The 23,443-nt window shown below is 37.8% G+C and overlaps 1 protein-coding gene across 1 annotated transcript; it reads left to right on the forward strand.

Annotated features, from left to right (window-relative positions):
* The first annotated feature begins 422 nt into the window (after positions 1-422).
* Positions 423-17,908, forward strand: LOC131317577 (uncharacterized). The gene is made up of 19 exons (XM_058347114.1): positions 423-560; positions 1,156-1,399; positions 1,508-1,540; positions 1,760-1,939; positions 2,556-2,928; positions 3,682-3,759; positions 5,065-5,288; positions 8,547-8,942; positions 9,077-9,151; positions 9,382-9,567; positions 9,878-10,252; positions 10,793-10,858; positions 11,113-11,204; positions 12,179-12,212; positions 13,684-13,721; positions 14,855-15,098; positions 15,210-15,284; positions 16,759-16,944; positions 17,337-17,908. The coding sequence occupies exons 1-19, from the start codon at positions 526-528 to the stop codon at positions 17,712-17,714; spliced, it is 3,312 nt and encodes a 1,103-aa protein (XP_058203097.1). The 5' UTR covers positions 423-525; the 3' UTR covers positions 17,715-17,908.
* Positions 17,909-23,443: the final 5,535 nt, after the last annotated feature.

The following is a 23,443-nucleotide window of genomic DNA, read 5'->3' on the forward strand; positions in this document are numbered from 1 at the left end:
TTATGTTGACCTTTTTAGTTTTCTTGAAAGAAGCGAGGCTTTTGCTTAATTGTTTTTTTTTTAACCAAACAATTAAGGTTGTCCTCAGGCTTCGTCCCGAAATTTTTGGGTGCCAAGTGGGTAACACACGGCCATGCTCTCATGATACCCGAACAATCTATTTGAGCCGTCCAAAAATGTGTTGGATGATCTAAATTAAAAACCCTCTCTCCTCTCACTCCACCAGTCTAGCTCTCTCATATTTATCTTTTCAAATCCGAATCGTCCAAAACCGAAATGGATGACCCGAATGTACCATTGCAGCCTTAAAGTAGGAGGGCCACCACAAAATTAAAAGGTTTTATATGGCCCAGTTTCTTAAGTACTCATGGCGTGCGTCTTATTTTTGTCATTTTTTCCCCCATTATGTCATGGCATACGTGACACTTAAACCACCACCAACTATATATATCTCTATGCCTTTCAAACAAAGTACGTATCCTAAACAAAAAACTACTTTCACTTCATACCATAATCACATCTCTAATGGAAGAAACAGGAATCACTCAGTCGACAAAGAGGTACTGTTAATCACTCCTTTAATCCATATTTCACAAAATGGATATATACTCCGTATTAGTGTTATGATACAATTCGATCTTTTCCTTTTTGTTGATTTTAAACACTCTTGGTTTTTTTTTTTTGGATATGAAGAGATAAAGAAGCCATTGCTATTGCCAGAAATACTTGGCACGAAAGTACAAAGAAAGTTGAAAGTTATCGTAGAATGAATATCTAGATTTACTATATTGTATTTTATACTTAATTCATATATTGTTGTAAAGATATCTTGTAATAATTATAATATATTTCATCGCTACGGCACCCGGTGCACTTCCCTAGGGGTTTAAATCTCAGATTTTATATACGAGAAAGCCATGGTGCCCATGGTGTGTACCATACTAATGTTTTGTATTTTCTTGGTTTATATGTTACTTATTTTTTGTGTTCATTTGTTACTTTACCAGGTATAGTCATGAATAGGTGAAATTGAAATTATGCATATTTAAGGTTACGTACAAATCTTTACGGAAAGTCTATGGCTTTGACTAATTAGGACAAGACATTATATATATTAGATTCTCGCTCTTTTACGTATGTTTATTTTGTATGCAGAATTGCCGTTGTAACCGGATCCAACAAAGGAATTGGGCTAGAGATATGTAGACAACTAGCTTCTAATGGTGTTACAGTAATATTAACAGCAAGAGATGAAAATCGGGGTCTTGAAGCTGTACGAAATCTCAAAGCTTCTGGGCTATTTGATATACTTTTCCATCAGCTTGATGTGACAAATCAAACCAGTATTGCTTTCTTGGCTGAGTTCATCAAAACCAAATTCAAGAAGCTTGACATATTGGTATTTCAAAAGCTACTTTTTCATGTCTTTTTTTTCCCATTTATTTCGTACTCTTAGTGCAATATTAATTCAAGAATCGTATCTAATAATCGTAAGATATTGGTGCAGATAAATAATGCAGGAGTTGGTGACTTTGATGCTGTTAGTATCCTCATATATCTTAACAATATTATTTTTTCTTATTTCATTTTATATCAGGCAAAATATAACACTTAATGCATGTGTTATATTGATGGATAAACATTAAGTGTTATATTTATGCGAAAACAGAAATATAACACTTAATGTTTATCAATCGATATTACTTTGAAACTCCGTGGGAAGAGAAAATGATTTAATATTCCGAATTTTATTGTCCAGCTTGTAGGTCCAAATGCAAAAAAGGGCGAAATATTCAAGCAAAGTTTGGAGGGGGCAGAAGCTTGCCTGAGAACAAACTATTATGGGGCAAAGCTTTTGACTGAAGAACTTATCCCACTGCTTCAACAATCAGACTCTCCCAAAATAGTTAATGTTTCTTCCTCCTTTGGAAAATTGCAGGTATAAAATTACTTACACTCGATAGATCGAAAAAGTAACACAATTGGATCACATAATTTTATTTTATTTTATCTATTTTCTCTTAGTTCTATCCCTCAACAACTATGGATGAAATAGATGTTTTCCTAGCTTGTTAGCTAATGTTTTCATTTTCACTAACCTGTTTCCATTTTGCGGAAAATAGATAAACTTGTTAAGCGAATTAGTATTTTGACAAACAGTATATGCAATATTTTAATTTGAAAACAACCCACTTTCCAAATCTAGCAAAAAGGGATTTCCAGATTCTCAAAGTCTGTTTTCTCTAAAAAATAAAAAATAAAAAAATATCAAGACTAAGAGTGTTGTCCGGATCTGGATTCATAAAAATTGAAGATCTCGATCAACACCATAGTACTGAAGTTGAGACCGTTGCGCATCCATTCCGATGACACTTTTGTACCGATGACACTTTTGTAATCGATCTGAATCATCCATGTGTCTTGTGGTATTTGCTGAATAAAGCATCTGTATATGTACTGACTTTTCCGTAACATGTTTTCCAAAGAAACCGCGCACACTAAACAGGGATCTTGCTTGTTTTATTCCAATAACGTTTGACTAAATTGCGTTGCAGTATGTTTCAAACGAAAAGGCTAAGGAAACGCTAAGCGAAATTGATGGCCTCACAGTAGAGAAGGTGGATGAGGTGGTTAAGTGGTATTATGAGGATTTGAGGGAAGATTTGCTGGAAACAAAAGGGTGGCCTCTCGAGTTTTCTGCTTACAAAGTGTCCAAAGCAGCTCTCATTGGCTACACTCGGGTTATGGCAAAGAATTATCCCAAGATTGCCATAAATGCGGTGTGTCCTGGTTACGTGAAAACAGACCTCAACTATAACACTGGGATCTATACTGTTGAGCAAGGTGCTAAAGGACAGGTGATGCTGGCTTTGCTTCCTCATGGTGGGCCCTCTGGCTTGTTTTATAGTCAGACGGAAGTATCAACTTTTTGAATGAAGGAATGCAATTGAGCTTAGGTGGTTTATATATTCACTTTTTTTTTTTTTTTGTAGCCGTGCAAAGAGAGCAAAGAATAAAGTTTGTAACTAGCTATACTCATCTGTGCAGTACATCCTTCGTATCCTTTTGTTAATTAGTCTCTTTTTAAAACCCGTGCATATAATCAAACAATAAATGATTTTCCATGCCTTTTTTTCAATTTTTTTTTTGCATAACTGATTAAATGATCTAATGTGCCTTTTCTGATTGGTGTAAAAAAAGAAAAGAAGAGATTTTGAAAAATTAGCCCAAGAAAATTCACCTTTTTTGTTCGAGAAAATGCACGTTTTTTAAAATGGATCAACGATAGAAAATGTAGGGACTTGGGAGTATATGTGTTGAATGAGAAAATAAAGTATCTCTTACATGAATTGTAGGTAATTGTAATAAGATTGTGGGCAATCAAAATCCTACGAGCATTATGTGAAGTTCACATAATGGACCTAAGATTAATTTTTTATAACTTTAACTTGTAATTAATTTTTTTGTGTCAACATAAGTCTCCTCTAGATGATTGAATTTTATAAGCCTTAACATAGGTGTTTAAGCACATCCAACTAATAAGTGATACATCACAAAGTAGCGACTCCAAAGAAGTAGAGGCCAACACTTTAGGTGGGTGAAAAAGGAGTGTCTGACACCTTTTTTTCATTATACCCTTAGCTTCCAAATCATAAGAATCTCATTAAAATGGTTTCTTAGTTTCTAAAATCAAGTGGCAACTCCAAAAATTTAAGATACGCCGCAATGGGTATCTCTTGAGCATGGTTGCCGCAATAGGTACGTACGTAGCATGAGTTCTCATAAAGGATGGACCGAATACAATAGAGAAAAATGTTGTGTGGGTCCTGCACCTCCACGGGAGATTTCAAATATCACGTGGTGGAGCGTCTCCAACGGGAGACTTTAAATCTCATTTGGCCAAGCACAAGCACGTTTGAAGCCACTACGGAGCATCTCCAGCCACGGAGGTTAAATGTGACACGACATGCTAAGTGGATGAATTGGCATTTAAACTAACTTCAACCCATATGTTAATTGCTTATATAGGTGTAATTTAACATCTCCTTTCTCATGTCAACTTTGACATGTGATGTTAATTGTTTTTTTTTTTTCCATTACTTTATTCCCCAAAACTTAAATTAAATTGGAAACATACCTAAATAAGAAATTGGGCATGAGATTTTGAAAATTCTATAGTATCAAATTGCCACATAAGCCTTTAAAATGATTTGACATTTTTACTTTTGACCTCTTTGGTTGGAGATGCTCAGCTCCAACTCAGTCGCCGTTTGGAAGGCTAAAATTCAATGTGGATTAATTTGGCATGACCTTCACTCATGCCATTTTTTTTTAAGACAGTGTCAAATCTCTTAATGTTAGAAAAAGTGACCATTTAAGAACAAAACCTTGAAAAAATATTGAAATGAAGCTAAGGTCGGGGAAAGAGGACTTGTAGGATGTCAAATTTGGAGATGTTATTTTGCGGCATAACCATTCTAAAATGTTGAAAATCGTATATAAAAGTTGGAGTGAATATTAAAGGCCAATTACAGATGGTATCCTAGAACTTTGGATTCTCTAGTTAAGAACCAAAAAGACTTTTTAGCCGGGGGAAAACCTTTTTGGAGACAAAACGTGAAAGCCTGTTTGTGCTATTTTAGTTAATTATATGTTGACTTTTTGAGTTATGTGAAAGAAGTAACGAAATGTTGTGCGGGAGATGAGAAAACGAGGGAAGTAGAGAGGGAGAAGGGGTTGAAATCGACCCAGCAAGGTTAAAGTATTTTGCCAAGAGCAGCTAGGTACTGTAGCATCACGCCAATCTGCCAACTGTGAAGCGAGTCTGCTGGGTTTGCCGTTTTTGTGCTTTAGCTAGCTATTATAGCTAAAAAAACTCCAATTGCTTAGGTAGTTGAAGATGCTCTAAGGTGGCGTTTTGTTAAGTTGTTATTTTGAGTTACTTTTGGCTAGCCGGATCTTACAGACTAGCATGCCTGCTCATCCTTCTTTGACTCAATATTTGAAAGTGGTGTTGATTGGGTTGTGCCTACAACTATAGGTTTCGATTCCTAGTCCATTAAGATTCCGATCCTGATCTTGATCTTGATGCTTGCCCATCTTCTTCCCCATTCCATTCCCCACGGAAATCATTGAAAATCGATTTGGAAAGCATCCAATCCCAAAGGGGCGTTTGTATACGGGGAGGAATCCAGTGCTTATGCCGGGCTTGCAGAGACGAAAGCTTGTGCCTCTTCAAACTACTAGAAAAATGGGCAGACTACAAGGAGAGTGAACGAGAGAAGAAAGTTAGAGAAGAATCAGAATCAATCTCCTCTAATTCATATGCTTTTTTAAAGCTAATTTCTTTAGCCATACCAAACAAAATCAAACGATCGATAAAAAAACTGCCCAAACCCGACCAGAGCTTTATAGGGTTGGGCTCGGGGTTGCCGTTGAAGCCTTAAAGCAGGAGGCCCACTACAATTAAAAAAGCATAGTCTAGCCCATCCCAAAACGATAATTAATGGAACAGTCCAGGCCCATACTTGATATGGCCCCATTCTAGCTTTTTTGCTTAGAATTAGCAAAAAAAACAGTGGGAAGACCATTTGAATAGTCATGGCATACGATGTCATTCTCATGCATGAGTACTTCACAAGCTAATCCAATTATCAAATTCAAAGTGGATTCGACTCCGGAAACGGTTTGATGACCCTTGTCAGACATGGTCATTGTTATTCAAATAGAGTTCCACTTGTTGAGCCGAGAGTTGCACTTGGATATGGACAGGCCGTTTGATTCACGAGAAGTATTACCGCAAGTGGGTTTCGATCGCGCCAGAACTTGGAGGGATAACATGCGTGTTGGGCTAATCCGAGCCGTCAATGAACGGCTCAGATTGCATTTGAGATCTGATCGGTTGAGATGCAATCTGAGCCGTCATCAATTACCAAGCATGGACGACGGCTCGAATTCGGCAATAGACGGCTCGAATTGGCCCAACATACATATTGTGCCTAAAGGGACAACAGGCACCCCAAGTTCGGCCATTTGATTCGCTCTCCACCTTGGTTTTAAAATATGTAGTGAACACAAGCAATTTCTCATAGTAGATGCATTAGCGAGAGAGAGGATTTGTCCCCGTAATAAATTACTAAGTCCTAGGCAGCATTATGTCATGGCATACGATGGAGTAGAAAATTTTAAAAAACTCAAACACCCTTTTTTTTCTGTCAACAATTAAGAAGGGCTGTTGATTTTGCCACTCTATTTTTTGTTAACGTCACTCCTCTGCAAGTGTATTTTTAGTGAAAAAACTAAAAATACACTTACAGAGGAATGATGTTAACAAAAAAGAGAGTGACGAAATCATTTTCTTAAGAAGATATATTAATAATTGTCTAAGTCCTAGGCAGCATTATGTCATGGCATACGACGGAGTAGAAAATTTTAAAAAATCAAACACCCTTCTTCTTCTTTTTTTTTCTGTCAACAATTAAGCCTAGGTGAGTTTGGTAGGTGAAATTACCCTCTTGTCCTCCCTAAAAAAAAAACAATTAAGAAGATATATTAATAATTGTCTAAGTCCTAGGCAGCATTATGTCATGGCATACGATGGAGTAGAAAATTTAAAAAAACTCAAACACCCTTTTTTTTCTGTCAACAATTAAGAAGATAGTATATTAATAATTGTCTAACGGCACTTAAATAACGAGTTTCTTATAAATATCTAAGAGAATGCCAAACTAATCATCAAACACCTATATGTAGGTCAAAGGCCGAAAATCAGAGCAACTAAACCAACATATCATCTAAACCAGTAGATTAAGTAACGAAACTATTCCTCTCTGGACACCATAATCACATCCAATGGAAGAAGCAGGGATCAGTACTCAACAAACAAAGAGGTAGGTGTGGTGTTTACTCTTTTGAATCTTAAATTCTTGGATTATATACATCTTCGATTTTTATTTCATTCCTACTTTTGTTCTTCTACGCATGTACGGGACATTGTAGTCACTCGTCCCCAGAAACGACAAAGCCTATTTGAGGCCGGTGCCGTTCCGGATGCGCAGTAAAAAGAACTTTAGGAAATGGAAGGTTTTTCGAACTCACATATGATGAAAATGAAAAATAATTTTTCGAATTTTTTTGTATTATTTAAAAGATCTTAATGAGATCTATCAAATAAGATCCATATGAGTAGGAAATTTTTTTGCGTAAATACATAATTTTTGAGTTTGAAAACCTTCATTTTCCTAAAGTTCCTTTTACTGTTCATTCGGAACACCCTAGAATGGCAAACTTGAGGCGACAAACACTTGCAATTTTATTGTACAGTCACTTGCTTCTCTTTTTTTTTTCTTTTTTTGACATCATTAGGGCACTTGGACACATAATTTTTTTGTGAACAAGTAAATTGTTCTTTCTTTTTGCATAGGCTATGGATATTGAAATTGAGTAGTGCTATTGGTACCGACGGTACCATAGGGAAAATGTACCGACGGCCACCGGACGGCCGTCTCCGGCCACCGGACGGCCGATCCGAGCCGTCCAAAAATTTTAAAAAATAAAACCGAGTGGGCCTACGCGGGAATCAATGGCATCCGAGGTGTGTAGAGTACTTGATCCGAGCACCCCTTTTTCGTGTATATACACGTATATACAAATATACACGAAAAATGGGTGCTCGGATCAAGTACCCTACACACCTCGGATGCCATTGATTCTCGCGTAAGCCCACTCGATTTTATTTTTTAAAATTTTTGGACGGCTCGGATCGGCCGTCCGGTGGCCGGAGACGGCCGTCCGGCGGCCGTCGGTACATTTTCCCTATGGTACCCGTCGGTACCAATAGGATTTCTGATTGAAATTTTATGTTACGATATTTTCGAAAAATTGTACTTTATAGATCTTCTAGCCTGGGCATGACTTTTAGGCATCTAGAGACTAATAATATGGAACATTAACCCATATTTTTGGTGTGAGAATCCCTATTATTTTCTAAGGTTTTCAAAAATCTAAAAAGAAATTACACAATAAGTAGCAAAATAGGATGGATCGGGAAGGCCATATTTAGGAGTGGCATGACCCACATGATGTTTTTCTTGGCTGTTGAAGTGTATGAATGTGGAGTGTTGGATCTCATTTTTTTCTACGTTCTTGATGGAGTGGTTTTGGTTGAGCTATATATGTACAACAGTACAAGTTCATCTGGGCTCACGAAATAATTTTGAACTGAACAAGGCTATAATTAGTTTATTTTTCCAGGCGCCTCGCATATTTTGATTCTAGATGGGGCTCGATCTACATGATACCGAGATGATTCGGGAACGACATCCCATATGATTAATCTGATATGTCGTGCACTAAGATATGAATTTATATTCCGTTGCTGTGCGAGTTATTCTTCTGCTATATTTTATAACTTCCATGTAATTTGTGGTTTCATGTTTGGGGCTGATTTAATGCCGGCCGAATTCGAGAATGGAACAATCATTTCATTCAACATGCATTTTGTATATATTTGGAAAATTTATGGCTTATTATTTAAAATCTTTTAGAGACTTACTTATTTTTTGCGGCATTGTAAGAATTTGACTACGTCTAGCCAGGACATCTTTAAAGTCGTAGGGCTTGTCCGATTAGGGTACAACCACGGTATGTTGGATTCCCTTCTTGGCTTATACATGCTTGTTTTTACTTTGTCTTTCAGGGTTGCTATTGTTACTGGATCCAACAAAGGAATTGGGCTTGAAATTTGCCAACAGTTAGCTTCTAATGGGATAACGGTGATATTAACAGCAAGAGATGAAAATCGGGGTCTTGAAGCCGTGCGAAATCTCAAAGCTTATGGGCTATCTGACATACTCTTTCATCAACTTGACGTCACAAACCAAGCCAGTGTTGCTTCCTTGGCTGAGTTCATCAAAACCAAATTCAACAAGCTCGACATATTGGTAATTTTAAAGGCTGGATTCATTAGTTTCTTTTTCATTTTTTTTTTCGGAATTGTACACAATGTGTCTGCTGAGTCATAAACCTAGTTTTTTCTCTGGCTTGGAAATGGAATAATCGAGAAACATGGGTGCAGGTGAATAATGCAGGAATTGGTGGAACTGTAATTGATCCAGAGGCTCGAAAGGGTATAAAAATTGGGATCCATCACGTAAGTTTCTCTATCTTGACAACAATATTATCTTTTCTTATTTCGAAATAAAGGGGCATGCAAAACATGACCCTATATGCTGTTTTTCTTTATCGGCAAAATTTTTTTTTTCAATAAACTCGACAAGGGTACATCGAGGGAAAAAGTACAAGCATCCGCTACAAGATATAGTTGAAACTACGTGGGCGAAACAAATTAAAATGGTTTACTATTTCCAGTTTTGATGCCAGCTTGTAGGTGGTCCAGATTCGAAACTAAAGAAAGAAATGTTCAAGAAAGATCTTGGAGTGGCGGAAGCTTGTCTGAAAACAAATTATTATGGAGTCAAGCTTGTGACGGAAGAGCTTATTCCACTTCTTCAACTATCGGACTCTCCTAGAATAGTCAATATCTCCTCCTCCATGGGACAATTGAAGGTACAAAATTACCCTATCTAGAAATAAATCACTCGGGACCTGAGGTGTGAACCTTGTTGGGATGTCAGGTTTTCCCCGTAGTGATGCCATTTTGTGCTTGTGTCCCTTTTAATCATTTTAACAACTTTCAACGATTAATAAATTCCTTTTACCGATCAAAAAAAAAAAAAAATCACTTTCCAAAACCAGCAAAAAAGACTTTCCAAATTCCCAAAAACTTGTGTTTTCAATAAAAAAAATTGAAAATATAAACATGGGCTATAGCTTGTCTACTTCTTCTAACACCAATTCATCAATTGTTCTATTTCAGCTTATTTCCCACGAAAATGCTAAGAAGGAGCTGACCAATGTTGATGGCCTCACAGTAGAGAAAGTGGATGAGTTGGTTGAGGAGTTTCTTGAGGATTATAAGGAGGATTTGGTTGAAACAAAAGGATGGCCCGCCAATTTTGCTCCTTACATCGTGTCCAAGGCAGCACTCAATGGCTACACAAGGGTTATGGCAAGGAATTACCCTCATATTCCCATAAATGCGGTGTGCCCTGGTTATGTGAAAACAGACCTTAACTATAATAGCGGCATATTGACTGTAGAACAGGGTGCAAAAGGGCCTATGATGTTGGCTTTGTTTTCTGGTCATGGGCCCTCTGGCTTGTTTTATAGTCAGATGAAAGTATCAACTTTTTGAATGTATTTGAGCTTAGGAAGTTAACATAATCATATATTCACCTTCATGTATCCAAGAACAGAGTGCCAAGAATAAAGCTTGTAACTATATATTCATCTATGAAATGCTCGAAACACATACTAGTACATCTTTTCAAGCGAAACAATATCTATTCTCACGACTATTTGTTTGAAGATTTTCGGCACCGATTTATACATCTATTTGAGATCTACCAATTACTTTGTTGCATCCAAATACGGTGAAGTCCATGACTCCATAACAACAAAAAAAATCCAAAACTAAGCTACAAAAACGGTGAAGTCCATAACAACTACAAAACCAAGCAGGAGTATCAATGCAACACATCAGAAATATAGTCTGACCCATCTTGGAGGGCAGATACGGCTATAAGACGCTCCTTTTCAACTCGACCTTGTAATCTTCTCCATAATATATATAATCTTCTCCATAATACTGTTAACTTTTTTAGGCCTTCAAACCTTTCTAAATACTCCAAGTCTAGGTCAACGTATCTGCCGCCTTTGTAGTTAAAAACAGACTGAGGACAGGGGTGGTGGCGGGAAGTCTCATCTTCTTGGGAGGGAGGTCCTGCAGTCTGAGAAGGTCTTTAACACTCATGTGAAAAAAAAATTATGTGGGAGAATCAAAATCAATACACATCAGAAAAATACTTACCTTCTGCCATAATGTTTAAGTCTTGAGAAGTTCGGAAACCATTTCAATCTTGCACCAATATGCTCCACTAACACAAACTCTTACTAATTGATTTCAAAGAGCAATGGGTAGGATTTTCAATCTAATCTATATAAATGTTTTTCATACATGTAACTCGATGGTAATCACATGCCTTTATATAGATAGATCAGGATCCTTTTCCAACGGATACAACTTTTCATACTTCCTTTCATCAAAGAAGTAATAAAGCATCTTACAACCTTACACTTGAATGGTCAGTAAATCCATTCATGGATAGTCACTATATCTATTTATGAATAGTTACCAATTATTTAGACAATGTTTCATATAAATCTAATACCCATGTTTTAATTATAAACATAAATACTATAAAATACAAATAAGATTGATGTGGCATGTGAGCCACATAAATAAATTCTAACATTCTTCCACTTGGCTCACTTGACAAATCAACCAAAAACCTGCTGGATAAAAAATACTAAGTATTGTATATGACAATACAACAACTGCCCAAATAACGGTCTATAGTAGAAAGATTGAGCACGAATCATGGCGGTTATGCTATATAAGTAAGCATTTCCTTCCATGTATTACAATGGACAAATCTCTCAAAATTTTATGTGGTATCACCTGTAAATCATGACTAACTAATAGTCACTTAATTAGGGTCCGCTTTATGTATCCCAACGGATAACTGTATACGTACGTCATACCTTATGTGCATATGTACGTTTTTATTCTCTAAGAACACTTATAGTGTGACAAAACTTTAATTGAGTATCAATATGAGAGAAAACAAATATGAAATGGGCTAAAATCCATGTATTCATTACATGACATTCACACTTTTGCCAGCAATAACTAGCTCAATACTTTATGCTCAATGGTCACGAATTGTGTTTATGAACACTTTTTCTCCCCTAATGAGATACTTTACGTCGATATTTTTTATTCGGCTTTCATCTTTATTTTAGAGAACAAAAAGTAGCCAAAGTAAACTTAATAATGGTTTCAACATAACATCGACAACTTGAGATCCATATTGCATGCTAGGCTAGTTTCATTGCTCCCACTAAATCTGCCATTCATAATAAACATCACTATGAATTAGATGTTAACACTGTGACAAGAGATTTATAGCTTAACCTCAGTCAATTACTCTTGATTAGCATGCATATACATATAGTTCTTGGTTCTTTATAAGTACCTCACAATCTTTATTTGTAGCTTTCTATACCATGTTTACTTGGATATTGATCCCGTAATTCCTTAGCCAATATCCATATAGTCCAGAAAAATGCTTTTACTCCTACTAACTTTAAGAAGCATATCTTTGTCTCTACTTATAAACAAAAGGCTTTTTCACAACTTTTTTCATGATGCTACCCAAAGTCAAAACTTTATTAATTTGATCTTCAATTGATCTCACTTTGAACATTAAGCCAAAAGGAATTAAACTTTAGAAGGCTATCTTTTTGCAAATTTCTTTTGGATGCCATCTGAAACTTTATTGGATCTTCATAACTCCCATTAATTTTGAGGAGTATACCTTTGTCTCTACTTATAAACAAACGGCTTTTTCAAAACTTTTTTCACGATGCTACCCAAAGTCAAAACTTTATTGGATCTTCAATTGATCTCACTTTGAACATTAAGCCTAAAGGAATTACTTAACTTTTGCCATGGTGTTTAAGTCTTGAGAAGTCCGGAAACTGTTTTGATCTTGAACCAATATGTTTCACAAACACAATGACATGAAAGTTTGCTCTAATACCAAATGAAAAAAAAAAACTATGTTGGAGAATCAAAATCAATACGCAGCGGAAAAATACTTACCTTCTGCCATGATGTTTAAGTCTTGAGAAGTTCGGAAACCATTTCAATCTTGCACCAATATGCTCCACCAACACAAACTCTCACTAATTGATTTCAGAGAGCAATGGGTCGGATTTCCAATCTAATCTATATAAATGTTTTTCACACATGTAACTCGATGGTAATCACATGCCTTTATATAGATAGATCGGGATCATTTTCCAACGGACACAATCCTTCATACTTCCTTCCATCAAAGACATAATAAAACGCCTATTCATTAATAGTTGCAACCTTTTTTTTTTGATCGACAAAAGATGAATTTTTATTAAAATCGGGGAAAAGGGGAAGGTAATCCAACAAAGAATTAGATGAACATCACAAGGGCAAAGCTCAAAACACCCAAAGGTCTACAGGGCCCACAACAAAACTCATTCATGGATAGTCACCATATCAATTTCTCATACTAGTAAATGCATTAAAGATCAAGGTGAGATGAGATTATATTGTTTTGTCAAAAAATGCATTAAAGATGAAACCATGCTTGGTGAGATGGATTACTCATGCCCCCTTCCGGGGAGATCAAGGTTCGAGTCTCACGAAGGGCTATAGATAACCTCTAATCGCGAGCCCCTCATTGACTAACTTCTCACTAACCCTCCAACTATAAAATATGACCAAAAAAAAATTCATTAAAGATAGAGGATTTGACTGTAATAAATTACTAAGTCCTAGGCCGCATTATGTCATGGCATGCGATGGAGTAGAAAATATAAGAAAAATCAAACACTCTGCGTACACCTATATGTAAGTCAAATTAAGGCGGCCGGAAATCAGAACAAAACCAACAAACATATCATCTAAACCAGCAGACTATAAGTACCAAAACAATTCCTCTCTGGAGACCATAATCACATCCAATGGAACAAGCAGGGATCGCTCAATCAACAAAGAGGTAGGTGATATGTGAACTGTGTTGCTGTTTTGAATCTAAATTCTCGGATTATATACATCTTTGATTCTTATTTCATTCCTACTTCTCTGTTCTTTTGCGTACGGGACATTGTAGTCACTCGTTCCAAGAAACGACGAAGCTTATTTGAGGCCTCATTAGTGTAGAATTTTGCAAACTTGAGGCCACAAACACTTGCAATTTTATTTGTGGTCGCTACAAAAGAGTATTGCTACAAACACAATTTTAAAACATGACTCTGGACACAATTGCGTTCGGAGCCGTTCAAAGGCCATTCACTCCGTCGTCATAAGAAAATTAAGTTCTAGCCTCTCTGCGTACATTTGCCTTCTTTCTTTTTCCTTTTTGACATCATTAGGGCACTTGGACACAAATTTTTCTGGGCTTCCGAATAAGTAAATTGTTCCTTCTTTTTGCATAGGCTATGGATATTGAAATTATATGCTCGAGATTTTCGAAAAGTTGTACTTTATAGATCTTCTGGACATGACTTTTAGGCATCTCTAGACTAACAATATGTAAACCACCTATATTTTGGGTGTGAAAATTCCTATTACTTTTCAAGGTTTTCAAAAAATCTAAAAAACTTACATAGCAAAATAGGATAGAGGGAAGGCCATATTTAAGAGTGGCATGACCCACATGATATGTCCGATTAGGGTATATGCATGTTTATTTTTTTGGTTGGCGCATATACATGTTTAGATTCTAGATGGGGCTCGACATGATACCGAGATGATTTGGGAACGAGATCCCATATAATTACTTTGATGTGTGGTTGACTAAGATAATTCCATTGCTTTGAGTTATTCTTTTGCCGTATTGTATTTATACTTTCTATGTAATTTGTGGTTTTAGGTTCTGGACGGATTTAGTAGTGGCCAAATTCACAATCAGTTCATTCGAGGCATTTTGCATATATTTGGAAAGTTTATCATTCATGGCCCATCATTTAAAATCTTTTAGGGACTTACTTATTTTTGCGGCATTGTAAGAATTTGAAGTTGGGCCAAGACATCTTTGAAGTCATAGGGTTTGTCCGATTAGGATACGACCATTGTATGTTGGATTCCCTTCTTGGCTTATACACATGTTTGTTTTTACATTGTCTTCAGGGTTGCTATTGTTACCGGATCCAACAAAGGAATTGGGCTTGAAATATGCAGACAGTTAGCTTCAAATGGGGTGACTGTGATATTAACAGCAAGAGATGAGAACCGGGGTCTTGAAGCCGTGCAAAATCTCAAAGCTTCTGGACTATCTGATATACTTTTTCATCAACTTGACGTCACAAACCAAGCCAGTGTTGCTTCCTTGGCAGAGTTCATCAAAACCAAATTCAACAAGCTCAACATATTGGTAATTCCAAAGGCTGGAGCAGTTACTTTTGGTGTATTTTTTTTTTCTTTCGGAATTATACCTAATCTTTCTCTGGCTTGGAAATTGAATAATCGACAAACATGGGTGCAGGTGAATAATGCAGGAATTAATGGAACTGTAATTGACCCAGAGTTTCGAAAGGATATAAAAATTGGGATCGAGGAAGTAAGTTTCTCCATCTTGACAACAATATTATCTTATCTTATTTCGAAATAGCATCCGGCTTTTCTGCGTCGATTGCAAAAAAGAGTGTACGGTCCAACTTGGACCGTTTATACTGACAATTAATGGTTCAGATATGTTGATTCTTTTACCGGTAAAAGTTTATAATATTATTGTGATGACCCGAATGTTTACATTGCCTCAAAATTAATACATCTCCAATAATTACAAGTCCTCAAGATAAATATACATGGTGGATCCTAAAAACCTCCAAAATGCTTCATATTTTATGAACAACCTCTATAAAGCTTAATCTTTCAAATACTCAAACCCCACTAACTTTTCTCTGCACTTGAAAAATATAAAACGCTCGGGTAGTATATGCAATACAAGGACAATAACATGGCTAGCAATAAGAATATGCTCAATAAACGAGGATAACAAATTAAGTAGGATTCTGAACGCTTTTCATTTGTAGCCTCATACCCTGCTCGTTTCGATAACATGCCAAGCACTACCCAGGTCAAAACTCTGTATTGGGTACATGGGCCCCATAAATATACTGGACTCCCCGTGAGACAGTCCATCGTACATCTTTCATAACTCTATGACCCGGTGGGCTTAAACATATACCAATCTGTTCCATGGTTTTCCGCCAAATACTTTTTGTGTCACGAAACAAGAAGTAACAATAACTGAATCAATAAACTTAATTAGAGATCAAATGAGTACAAATATGAGAGAATCAAAGAACACTCTTTGTAAAGAGATTTAGCTAGGAATGTATTGCACACTACCCGGTACCTTAAATTACGACCGTGACCGACAAATATCCTTGTCTCACCATTATGAGGACCATCCTAAAAGTATAATCTCTCTGATCCGAGACATCAAGGTCTGAAGTGTATAAAAAGCCTTCAATAACTCAAGAAGAACTCCACGGCCATTTTGGCCTGACCTTAGAGAAGAAGGGGTCTGAATGTCTTAAATTCCATTGTGACTAGTGCTCTCTAATTATAAGTAAGACTAATTCATGAACGTATAAAAACACAAGCTGTCGACGCCCATTTCTTTTATTTAATCACAAGACCCAATTATGGTATACACTTGACCACATACCCTAACATGTACACCTAGCATCCTTATTGCCACATGTCTGCCTCCAAGTTTGACACTCACACCAAGCTACTCTCACCACAACCGAATGCCTTCTTTTACTTACTTTTTTTTTATTTTTAATTTGTCTAAAGTAAAATTAATATTTAGGAAAATACGGGATGCTACAAATTTGGACCATTGAAAATGCTAACCGACGGTTTCAATCACTTGAATTGCTCATCTGCAATCCAAACAAGCCATTTCCTACGAAATAAAGGGGCATGCAAACATGACCCTCTATGCTGTTAATAATCAACATTACTTGAAACTATGGGGCCAAAACAAAATGGTTTACTATAAATTCCAGTTTTGATGCCAGCTTGTAGGTGGTCCAAATTCGAAACTGAAGCCAGAAATGTTCAAGAAAGATTTTGGAGTGGCTGAAGCTTGTCTGAAAACAAATTATTATGGAGTCAAGCTTGTGACAGAAGAGCTTATTCCACTTCTTCAACTATCGGACTCTCCTAGAATAGTCAATATCTCCTCCTCCATGGGACAATTGAAGGTACAAAATTACCCTATCGAAAAAACATAAACAATTAAACTGACATGAATAGGAGAAGTTTTTTGGTGCAATTAAACAATTAAACACTTGTATTAAAAAACTTATCTAGAAATAAATCACTCGGGACCTGAGGTGCCAACCTCGTTGGGATGGCAAGTTTTTCCTTGTAGTGATGCCATTTTGTGCTTGTGTCCCTTTTAATAGTTTTAACAACTTTCAATGATTAATAAATTCTTTTTACCGATAAAAAAAAAAATCACTTTCCAAAACCAGCAAAAAAGACTTTCCAAATTCCCAAAAACTTGTGTTTTCAATAAAAAATTGAAAATATAAACATGGGCTATGGCTTGTCTACTTCTTCTAACACCAATTCATCAATTGTTCTATTTCAGCTTATGTCCCACGAAAATGCGAAGAAGGAGCTGACCAATGTTGATGGCCTCACAGTAGAGAAAGTGGATGAGTTGGTTGAGGAGTTTCTTGAGGATTATAAGGAGGATTTGGTTGAAACAAAAGGATGGCCCGCCAATTTTGCTCCTTACATCGTGTCCAAGGCAGCACTCAATGGCTACACAAGGGTTATGGCAAGGAATTACCCTCATATTCCCATAAATGCGGTGTGCCCTGGTTATGTGAAAACAGACATCAACCTTAATTGTGGCATATTGACGGTAGAACAGGGTGCAAAAGGGCCTGTGATGTTGGCTTTGGTTCCTGGTCCTGGGCCCTCTGGCTTGTTTTATAGTCAGATGGAAATATCAACTTTTTGAAGCTTGTTTTATAGTCAGATGGAAGTATCAGCTTCTTGAATAAAAGAATGTATTTGAGCTTAGGAAGTTAACATCATTATATATTCACCTTTCATGTATCCATGCCAGGAACAGAGCGCCAAGAATAAAGCTTGTAACTATTCATCTATGAAATGCTCGAAACACATACTAGTACATCTTTTCAAGCAAAACAATATCTATTCTCGCGACTCTTTGTTTGAAGATTTTTGGCACCGATTTATACATCTATTTGAGATCTACCAAGTCCTTTGTTGCATCCAAATACGGTGAAGTCCATAACAACAAACAAAATCCAAAACTAAGCTACAAAATAACTTGAAACGGTGAAGTCCATAACAATTACAAAACCAAGCAGGAGTAACAATGCAACACATCAGAAATATAGTCTGACCCATATTGGAGGGCAAATATGGCTAAAAGACTCTCCTTTGTAGCAATGCATCCAAGCTCCAGCTTCGACAAATATATGGAAAATAATGTCCTCAGTTCTCTCCAATGTAACTTCAATTCGCTCAAGTACTTCAAACGCTCTCCAATGTAACTTCAATTCGCTCAAGCACTTCAAACGCAATATCTCTACGTTCCACTACTCCCCTTGAAGTTTCTGAATTTTTCCTAGATCACGTAGTTTCCCTCCTCTAATGCGGAGTTTCCTTAGTTCCTTAAGTTTTCCAGGTGTCAATCAATCGGATAGAGAATACTGAAGGTCTAGTAGTTTCTTTCTGCAGTCTCGGAGGAAGTGCATGTAGCAAAGTGAAATGCTTCTGCGATGTCTTCAATTCGACCTTGTAATCTTCTCCATAATGCTGTTAACTTTTTTAGGCCTTCAAACCTTTCTAAATACTCCAAGTCCAGGTCAACGTATCTGCCGCCTTTGTAGTTAAAAATAGACCGAGGACGGGGGCGGGAAGTCTCGTCTTCTTGGGAGGGAGGTCCTGCAGTCTGAGAAGGTCTTTAACACTTATGGAGATGTTAAGTTTTGTGAGGACTGCAGAAGTTGAGAAAGAGTGAGGGTGAGAGAAAGTATCTAGACATACACATTTCTAGAGAGGGTGAGAGAGAGTATTTGACAATGTCCACATCTCCGGCCTCGACGTCCCCACCAGCTACTAACACCACTTCACCGCCACCATCGGCAACGAACACTACCCCTCCGCCGCCGCCGGCGACTCCCTCGCCATCAACCTCTCCCTCGTCGCGGTCACCGGCCACCACTCCGTCGCCACTGCCAATGACGACTTCCAATTCTTCGGCTTCTCCGCCTCCTCCGGCAAGTCCTCTTCCGCCGCCGCCGAATGCGTCGGTGGGGCTTATTGTTGGGATAGTTGTTGGAGGTGTCTTTAAGTCTTGTGATATCGGGCGCTGTGTAGGTATGCTTCAGAAAGAAGAAGAGGAGACAAAGACAGAGAGTCGTTACTGCCGGAAGAAAAAAATAGAGAATGAGACTATGGCCCACCACCACTTAGGCCCAAAGGTGGTACACGATCTCCGATTTCTCGCTCTTCTTGTTATGGATTCAATTTCGCCCGATTGCTCTCGTTTTATTTCATGTATGATTCGTTCTTGAAAGTACAATTGAGCAAAATGTTACTAGGTCTATAATTAAATTGTATAATTCTAATAAGTGGCGGACACAGTATTTGTAACTTAGCTGAGCCCGCACCATATGTATTTCTACATTATCACAAGAGGCATACATCATAAGCGTAGTACTGCACGAAAAAAAACATAGAAAAAGGCACGAGCATGAAAAAAGTACAGGCACAGAACGACATGAGTACACACACTGTTTCTCTCTCTCTATAAACAGCTATGGCGGCTTCCCTCATGACCTGCTCCCTGTCCGAACTCGCCCAATACTTGGGCCGAAACACAAACGATGTTGCCTTCTACATCTACTCCTAGGTCACCACCATATCCTACAAGTTCACCGATGCTGCCTACGTCATCGACTCCACCTACCTCCATTTCTCTGCGGCCTACCTTGTGTTCTCAATGCAGCTTGTCTTTGCCATGCTGTGCGCCGGCTCTGTCCACGTAAAGAACACGATCAACATTTTAATTACAAATATCCTCGATGCTACTATCAGAGCTATCTCCTTCTACTGTTTTGGCTTCGCGTTTGCATTCGGCTTGCCGTGCAACGGCTTCAACGACCACCACCACTTCCCACTCAAATCCGTCCCTTCCCCTCTGGTCGACTACAGCTTTTCTTGCATCGGTTGGCATTTGTCATTGCCGCGGCCGGTCTTACGAGCGGCTTGAACTCAGTCCATGGCTTACCTTATTTACTAGTCATTTTTTACGAGATTCATTTACCCTGTGGCTACGCACTGGTTTTGGTCGCCTGATTGGTGGGGTAGTGCGTTGAATACACATCGACTCATTTGCTATTCTGGTCCGGAGTTATTTATTTTATTGGGTCGAGTGTTGTGCACATGGTGGGTGGAATTGCAGGAATGAGTATTATAGTCTCTACAAACGTTATAGTGTCGGCCCCATTTATATTATCCAAATTCTAGTTCATGGAGCTGCAAAACTTAACGGGTAGTGAAAGAGACTTCGACGAACTCAAAAAGGCCATCGCAAAGCTGAAGTTTCAGATCTCTTTGACCACCAACAAACACGTACAGGGTGCCTTGCAGGGCCTTGCACTACAGGATTTCCCAATCCTCATAATCACGTATTTGTTCTCCTATCAAACAAGAAATCCTTCGGCACTCCTATGTCAATCTCATGAATTCATTGGACACAGTGGGTTCAAGCTACCATAGATAGTACATTCTGCGGAGGTGTTACTAATAGTCATTCGAGTTTTTCGAGAAGCATGTCTGCCTGTTATTTCAGAAGACGACCTTGTCAATAGTGACGGTGAGTCTACGGTTTGTTACGAGACGTGGGGATTTAAAGTATTCAAGGTTGATTTAAGCAAAGTAGAGGAATGTGTCGAGAAAACAAGCTTAGGCGACAATGCCCTGTTCTTGGGTGACAATTCTTCCGTCTCTGTTGACACCACTAGATTTCAAGGGATTAAATCTAACTCTATCTATTACACCAACAATCTGCAGTGAGGAGCAGGCATGTGTATCTACGACATGGAAGATGGAAGTCACAGTCCTTGCTACGAAGGGGAGTCTTTTGGTCTTACTTGTCCAGCTATGTCGGTTAACCCATCATCTTTCTAATATGCTACACTGCTACTTCTGTTGTTTTTCTGTTTGGTTTTAGGGATGAGCACCATGTTGTTTTGATTTATCCTTGATCTACAATGTTTAAACTACAACTATATATATTTCTTAAAAGAAGCGTCAGATTATCATTTGTCCCATTATTTGTTCAACATTAGCATACTTATCAGTAAGAAAGGGAAACTAGGCACGGAAACATGTTATTGAAACTGGATTGAACTCCTTAACCCACGAAGAAGTTCCCACAGCAGCGGGAAATGGGTCAAGAACTGATTGTTCCTACAACACCCGAAGAAGTTCCTGCGAAAGTAGGAAGTGGAACGTAAGACTTGATGGAAGCTTTAGCACAAGAGTCTTCATCTCCTCTGGCGGAGGGATGGGGACGGGAAGCCATCGGGGTAGACCTCATGTGGTCGACATTGAAGTTGGAACAGCGGGGGGTGGTTTGGTCGATGTTGCTGTCGATCTCGCTCCTTTGGTGGCGGAGGAAGTGGACGGGAGAGGTGGTGGGAAGGGGTGGCGAGCTGACTGAACATGGATGTGGTTGTACTGGCAGTTTTGCTTGATGCATTTCTTGGTTGTATCGTGCCAGTTTCGGAGTGCCATGGCCACTCTTTGGTTGACCGGCTTCATTGTTGAACCCATCTATTGAAAATGAGATGGTAAATTAAATAAACTAAAGCTTTTTTTGACATTAACCCTTAGTTGAAGCACTTGATTCGTGTGGATATCCTGTTCAATGCATGGAAGTGCTTTATTTTCTATCCGAAAATTGCATGTATATTGCACATATATCGCATGTATAATTGCACGTATGTTGCGCGTATGCAGTGGACTAACTTTTTATGACGAAGGAGTATATTACAATTTTTCTCGATGCGGTTTCAAATTTTGAAATTGCTAATAATACTCATTATCAACAGTCAATTGCCTAGATCAAATTTTGAAACTGCTAATAATACTCTCATTATCAACAGTCAGTTACCTAGAAAATAAGAAGTGAGAATCGATAGGTAAAATAATACTTAAAAAGTGAGAACCAAAATTTATACTCCCTCTATCCCTTTTTAAATGTCTCGCTTCATAACTCTAAGTTATTAAGAAAATATCGTCATTACACATTTCACATCAACTTTTACCTTCATTTTTCCTATTTACCCTTTATGAAGATATTATCATTACACTTTTATTCACCAACTTTTCAAAATGGAATATACTTTTAGGGGCAAAATGAAAATGTACCAACTTTTACCCACTAACTTTACAAAATCGACACTTATTAAGGGACAACCCAAAATGAAATATTGGACTTTAAAAATGGGACGGAAGGAGTAATGATTTTCACACTCCCCTTATTGAGTAAAAGGTTGAGTAAAGGGTAAGATAGTAAATTCAAGTGAATAAAGATTTAAAAAAAAAGTGTGTGAATTGCAAAAATTGTAGTATGAAAATCAATTCCCGAAAGAAAATATGGATTGAAATTGAAAAAAAAGATCAAATTAGACGAACACAAAAACAATGACACAACATTTTTTTTTATTTGTTTCATGTTTACTGATTTTTTCTTTCGATCTGTTTACATCCGTTTTTGGCACCAAATCTTGGGTCAACATCGGAAGGCCATTTAATTATTATTTGATTAAATTGGGCCAAAAATAGACATGTATTGGGTTAAAATTAATGGGCCAAGATAATATTTATGGGGCCCGATTAATTTTAATTTAATTCGGCCACGAGCTAAAAGCATTTTGGGCTTATTTGCTTAAACGAATTATGAAGGCTCATAACCCATGGGGATATGTTGATAATCCAGAAGGTTCCTTTAATTTGGAAGATTAATTCATTGGTGGTTATAGATTAATGGCCATGTGATAATAGGCCATGATCTGTTAGTTTCCACGAAAAGGGGAAATGGAGAAAGCCCACTATCTTTGATAACTACCCATGATTGGAAGAAAACATGTGCATCTGATAGCCAACTTCCCATAACCGCCACTTTGGAGGGAAAAGTGGCAACATGGGACACTTGGCGTCACGAGGAGAGGCCAGCAAATTACTCTTGCATGCAGAAACGTGGAAGTCTTTGTCTATAAATAGAAGAACTCAAGAAGAAAAAAGTGTCCACACACCAATCAAGCTCAACGCTTAAACCAAAGCCTTCCCAGCGAAGCAATTATCTCATTTCTCTCCCATTTCTATCTCTCTTGTACTCCAACTTTATTATTATTACATAATAAAGTTATTCATATCTCTCTTGTATCCCCAACTTTGTTATTACGATATAATAAAGTTATTCTACGATGTTCTCTACTTTTTCTCACACGGTTGGGAAATTATAAGTCCACTATCGTTGTGGCAAAACCACGAACCTCTTTGTGGCCTCACCCTTTGGGTCACACGCAGTCGCAGTACATACGAAGTCAGATCGAGGCGCACTCACGCCTTCCATACGTTGGACGACGACAAGTCCTGGCACGCCCGCACTCACACCGCACACGCGCCATTGGATTTTCCGCTCAC

This window comes from Rhododendron vialii, chromosome 2a, assembly GCF_030253575.1.
Source record: "Rhododendron vialii isolate Sample 1 chromosome 2a, ASM3025357v1".
NCBI classification, from domain to species: domain Eukaryota; kingdom Viridiplantae; phylum Streptophyta; class Magnoliopsida; order Ericales; family Ericaceae; genus Rhododendron; species Rhododendron vialii.